We start from the raw sequence: 6,214 nt of genomic DNA on the forward strand, positions 1-6,214 counted from the left end.
CTCGTTTTGGACATGACAACTTGTACTTCTCATTGTTGCATCAGATCCACCTGTATCCTTAAACAACTGGTTTTTCCCCATCTCCTCCACAAGTTTTACTGACATCAAATATAGTGAAAGCAGGGGTTATACTGTGATAAATATCCTTTAATGTGCAAAGAACCTAACTGCTGGGCCAGATCACAATTGGTACAGGCTTTCCACTAGGTAACACTGTTTCCAGACAAAGTCTGAACATGTGATGATTGCTTAATAATGGATAATCTGCATCACTAAGGGCATAGGTGATGTGAGAAGGTTGATATCAAGGACCAAGAGTTAATGCAATAAAGCCCCGTCTCCAGATATTTGCATCTAAATCTATTGGAACATCAGGCACAGACAGGCAGCACCATGGACAGCTCTCTACAGCTGTGACTGGCGTGACGGGAAAGCCGGGGGATGGGCATGGGAAAATTGCATTTAGGTCCTGGTTCCACCTCTTCTTATCTAATAGTTTCTCATGGACTGGTGGTTTAACTTATGCAGCCCTAAGATTTCTTAGTTCTCAGGGTATTCATTTGAAATGATGAATTACAGGAAAGTATGTGTCAGTGATGCAAATTTATTCATATTGTTTTTATTAACCTTTCAGTTTGAATCATTGACCTTTTCTTAACATTAGAGTGCAGTTTTTTCAGAATGTGAAATGAAAATTGAATAAACTGATGGAAGAAACCAGAATGTATTGATGAGAGGTGGGAACTAGAATTTGGTGCATACCTTGTGAGTTAATGTACAAGTTCTTTTGTGTGTGTGTGTGTGTGTGTGTGTGTAGGCAGGGGAGGTAACTAGCATTTTGAACTCAGGTCCTCATACTTGCTACATTGGTATTCTACCACTTGAGCTATGTTTTCGGCTGTGTGTTCTGCTGATTAAAGATAGATTTCCACTTCCCACCTGGGTAAGAATTGCCTATTTTAGGTTTCATTGTTAGAATCAGATGCCAGCTTGCTGGTTCCAGCTTGCCTCTGTGAAAATTGATTCTTGAAGATTTTTCTGTTAGCTCGACTGGAACCATAATCCTTCCATTTCAACCTCTCCTGTAGCTTAGGATGAAAGGTTTGTGTTCCTGAGAAGGGGTCTTGCAAATGTTTCTCCCTAGACTAGTCTTAAGCTCACTTCGAAAAGCCAGTGCTGCAGACATTAGTGCAGGTTGCTGATGGGGAGATCCTCTGCAGAACCTCCAAATCCAGCAGCTTTTGAAGGAAATTAAGAGTCATGTGCTTCATCATCTGTCTGTCTATCTGTGGAGACTTGATGTAACATAACAGACCTTTGGTATCCATGGGTGCACACTTCCAAAGAGACAACCATTGAGGAAAACCAAAAATGTTTAGGATACATGGATTTCAGCACTGTACTGTGAATGCTTAACAGTTTTTCCTAATAACACTTCCAAGCTTCTGCTAAAGACACACCACCTTCCAACAAATCCAAAATATCCACTTTACCGCTTACATTAACATTCACCTTGCTTTTTGGGCACCATTTGCTTTTAGAGAGATATATTTTTACAATAAGGAAAGAGAAACATCCAGCAGATCATATAATTTAAGTGCAATGGACAAAATGTGGGACTGACTGAGAGCTTGTCAGCATCAAATGACATGCATAATATGTGCATGGGAATTTAAAACTATTATCTCTAAAAATATTTTTGAATTTTTGTTACTACTGTCTTTATCAAAAGTGTATGAAATGAATCCATGAATAAGGCAGATTTACAGTACAATGATACTTAAGGGAGAACATCTAACCACCTTTATGATTAGAGTATTTTAGGAGGAATAAAAATCTAGTATCATTAGCATTTCATATTCCTGCCTTTGATTATGCCAGAGTATTTTATTATGATTATTTAATACATTTTATTGTTACTTTAGATAATTTTTCATAAAAGAATAGGGTATTTAAGGTATTTAATTTTGTATAAACGTGAATTTTTCATGTGGAAATTGTAATTCCCATATGTGAATTGGTAACTACAGAATGTATGGCAATGAAAGAAAGCTCAGCATTATTTCATTTAGTTGGTCTTATATAAGGATGAAGACAAGCAGAAGGGACCTTGTTAAGACTAGTGTGCAAGTCTTTTTTATCTAGAATCAGCAGGGATGATTCTCTTTTAATAGTTTGATAGATGCTTGTGATTATCTGTTCAATAGTCCATTGAGGAATAGGTTGAACAAGTAGCAATTTTCTACCTAGGAACATTTCAGAGCCATTATCAGAGGAAAATTATTATTACATGATGCTGTTGTTTCTTAAATGTTCAAGAGGAAAATGTTAGTGATTAGGTAGTTGTGTAATGATTTATATAATAGAGCATGGGAGGTTTAAAGCCGAGGATACAAGTTCGAGTTCTTACTTCAATAAACCAGGTGCATAGTGCACAGCCTTTGGTACATTTAAACCCTCGGAGTCTTGGTTTCTTACTATGAAAACTAGATGGTCCACAAAAGTTCACAAATGAGAAGAGGGTATGAGATCAAATCAGGTGATGTTTCCAAACGTGCCCCAAAAGTTCAACACATTGCTGCTGGAAAAAAATACTATAAAGATATCTAATGATATCTTGCTTTTGGTTATTTCCTACAGAAAGTGAGTGAGAAGGTCGGAGGAGCTGAAGGAACCAAGCTAGATGATGACTTCAAGGAGATGGAGCGGGTAAGTCCCCCCTCTTAGCTTTTCCTTGGATGTAAACTTATCTACCACAAGAGGGGAAAGGGAAACTTTTCTTTACTGGTACCCAAGAATACACTTTTGATTGTTTTTAGCTGATGCTCTCCTTCTAATATATACCATAATTCCCTTTGTATTTTCTCAAAAACAACGCCTCCCCAAATGAATACAGAATGTCACAGTGCCCTTTTTCTGATGAATCTCATACTCACTTTCCCAAACATAGAAATTGTGGAGATGTGGTTGAATGAAGATGGTGGCTGGGGGAGATAAGAGAAGAAAGGGAAGAATGATGTGCTAGATGTTATTGGGAGAATCTGAGTCCCTTTCTGTCAGTAGAGAACTTTCCTGACAAGGTGGTATGAGCCAGATGCAGAGGGGTTAATGGAGAGCCTGTGTAATTCTGAAGACTGGCTGACCTGTATTCAAAGTCCAGCTATTGCTCAGAGTTTCTATTTCTTTTCTTATAAAAACTGAAATGAGCATAGTAATACCTTCTTGGGAAATTTTTATTAAGGAGTCAAAATAATTCAAACCATTTAGCTTTCTGCCTAAAAAATTGCAGGTTCTGAACAAGCCAGTGTGGAGATGGTAAACAAGTACCTCATTTCATTTCTCTTGAGACATAAGCCATATTTTCTCTTTCACTTTGAGGTAGTTCATGAAACATGAAATTTAGGCTATGATTAAGTGTATACTGCATTGTATAAATAAATATTTTAGATGCTAAATAGTAGGTGGGTAATGGATCTAGAAGCACAAATCCTGTACTTGAAGGGAAGAGAATGCCAGAAGCCTGTGATACTTAGCAATTACAGTTAAGCACTGTTAAAAATATTACATCTGGTATGTGATTGTAGCAAAGGATTTTTCTTTTAAAATTTCATTCACATAATGGGAAATTTCTTGTTTATTAAAAATATCACATTTTGAAATTAGAAACAGTTAAGTGCATGAAAAGTTTAAAATATAAATTTCAGAAAATATAAGTTTCTTATATAGCAGCAAAAAAACACAATAAAGAAAAACTCAAAAACACAGACACAACCTTTTCCTGTTACTGTGCCATAAATTTAACATCAAACAGCCAAACCAATTTCCCCCTGCCACAAAAAGGTTTTTTCTTATATTCTGATTACACCAGATTTTTAGGGGCCTGATATTTGTTTTCCTTAGTGCACATTATTTCTACTGGGCTGATGCCCTGGTTTTGCTTTCTTTGTTACATTTGTGAAGATTCAAGGAAAGAAATATTCAGATGTTTCCTTTGTGTCTTTTTTAGATTTTTCTTTTGATGAATGGATCACTGATAAACTCAGTGAACATTTGCTTTGTGCTTCTTATGAGATAGGAATGTAGGAGATAGATGAGTTGCTGAGTGTGTGAACTTTGTGGTCTAATGAGAGAAGATGGCCTTAGGACATATGATGATAAGTGTGGACAGGCTAACATGTCATAGTACTGGATTTGGAAGTGCCTGGCACAGAATGGTCACCTACAAGGTTGTCAGTGAACCTCTGGAATCTAAGAGCCAGAGCCTAGTGTATTTCTGGTAAGTAAAACTGCAGTCAATCAAGAGAGAGAACACAAGTTCCTGGGGGAAAAAAAGATAAATTGCTAACAGATAGGGTCTTGGGAAATGAGTTTACATATTGTTGACCTAGCTAAGTTCTGGGGATTGGCATTACTGATGATTATTATTAATGAGGAGATTTATACGAGCACCTACCAGCATCTTAAACCTACTGCCTGGAAGCATATTAAACCTATTTCAGCTGCTTTCCCCAACTAGACTGACGTCAGCCTTATTTCTCATCTTGAGATGGTGATAAAAACCACCTGATTTTCAACCACAGATCATATCCATTGATTTTTGTGGATAGAGCAATAGCGTTTGAATCTCTAGATACTGACACACATTTCCCAAAATGACTTGATTTTGACTCCTTCATTCCCTGTAATATTGGAGCTCCTTATCCATCATTATAAATAGGCCTGCGGGTCCCTCATTGGCATCTACCTCTGTCTGCATGTAGTCATTTCTCTTATGTCGTGTTCCTCTTCCCCTACCTCTCCTGAGAGTATTTATAGGATGCCACATGGTCAGAGGCATACCTTTATGATGGATTAGACAAGTGTTAGGAATCTGCAGATTCCTAAAGTACTTGCTGTCAGAGTTAGTTTTTCTTTTAACATCTGCCAGGACAATAATTAATATACTAGGAAGCCCACTCTCTTAAGACAAACCAACTTTCCATTTCTTAAATAAAACTGGAAAAGATGAGAAGTTAGAGAACAGAGCATAGTTTTATCACTAAGCAACTAATTAGACCTTTGGAGACTTACTTTGCTGTGAAAATTATGCTAGTTTTACAAACTAATTAAAATAAAAGAGGATCTTGCCAAGTATTTTTTTCACTTTAGGCAAATATCCACAGATATCCCTCTGAGTCTGAAGATAAAGTAGATTTGTTTCTCCTGAAGCTCTTATTTCAAAATCTAGATACTCTTATAATCAAGTAAGCTTCTAATTATTTGAAGAGTCTGTGACTCTATAGAATTTTCCCCTATATAAACTTGGAGATTTAGATTTCTGTACAGAATAGAAATTGTTTTATTCTAGTTCTTGCACACATATTTTGGCTTATCTTACCCATGTAGACTTTGTATTCTTTACCCATACCTCATTTTCACACATTTATAAGATGTCTGTGGTAAGAGAAAAGCATATGCTCAGGATTAAGAATCTCAAATCTTTTCTTTCCTGTTGCTTTGTCTGTTACTCACCGAAAAAATATTTTAGCTCAGTATTCTTGAATCTACAGAAGAATGAACTTGCCATGGTTGGGTTTCTGGTTATCAAACATTTAGAGTAGAGAAGCCTTTGTGCAGCTGCATTCTTAGAAGTACAAGTAGAGAAAAAAGCAAAATAAATTAGAGCTCTGCAGCAAGTAGCACTACTGGGAGAGAGGTGGCTATTCCTAGAGGTGGTTCTCCAATTGCAGCTCCAGCTGAGCTGCAGTCTAATCCCCAGTGTGTCTCCAGCCTTTCAGCCTACAGTTCCCTGAGGAAGGTGAAATCCTCAGGCTCTCTAGTCTCTGTAGGAACATAGCCTGTAATAATTTTCTTGCCTTGTGCGATTTGTTTCTGTTTTAGTTTTAAATGTCTGTTGTTAAATACAGACCAAATTCTTCATTATGGTACAGATAGATTTGTTCTTTGAAAAGCTGCAGATTTTTTTTCTTTTGGCTAAGAGAAAGGTCTGGAATTTGAGGAACTGGTTCCTTCTCATGTTTCTTTCAATTGCTTCAATGTTTTTTTTATTTGTTGTGGGATTACTTAAATCTGTTAATTCACTTGGAAAAATCTACACTGGACCTTGTACTGTATATGGGAATACAGAGATGAATGAAGCTCAATTCTTGCTTTCAAGGGACTTTGCATTTTTTTTGGGGGGGTCCAGTCATGGGGCCTGAACTCTGGGCCTGGG

General features: G+C 37.0%; 1 protein-coding gene across 1 annotated transcript in view; it reads left to right on the top strand.

Moving 5' to 3' along the window:
* The first annotated feature begins 2,643 nt into the window (after nucleotides 1–2,643).
* The window catches only part of Sh3gl2 (SH3-domain GRB2-like 2), a 63,769-nt gene continuing 60,198 nt past the window's right edge, over nucleotides 2,644–6,214 (top strand). The window contains exon 1 of the mRNA XM_013020777.1: nucleotides 2,644–2,709. Within this exon, the coding sequence (XP_012876231.1) occupies nucleotides 2,701–2,709 (9 nt within the window). The 5' untranslated portion in view covers nucleotides 2,644–2,700. The remainder of the gene's footprint in view (nucleotides 2,710–6,214) is intronic.

This window comes from Dipodomys ordii, unplaced genomic scaffold (genome assembly GCF_000151885.1).
Source record: "Dipodomys ordii isolate 6190 unplaced genomic scaffold, Dord_2.0 Scaffold53, whole genome shotgun sequence".
Classification (NCBI taxonomy): Eukaryota; Metazoa; Chordata; class Mammalia; order Rodentia; family Heteromyidae; genus Dipodomys; species Dipodomys ordii.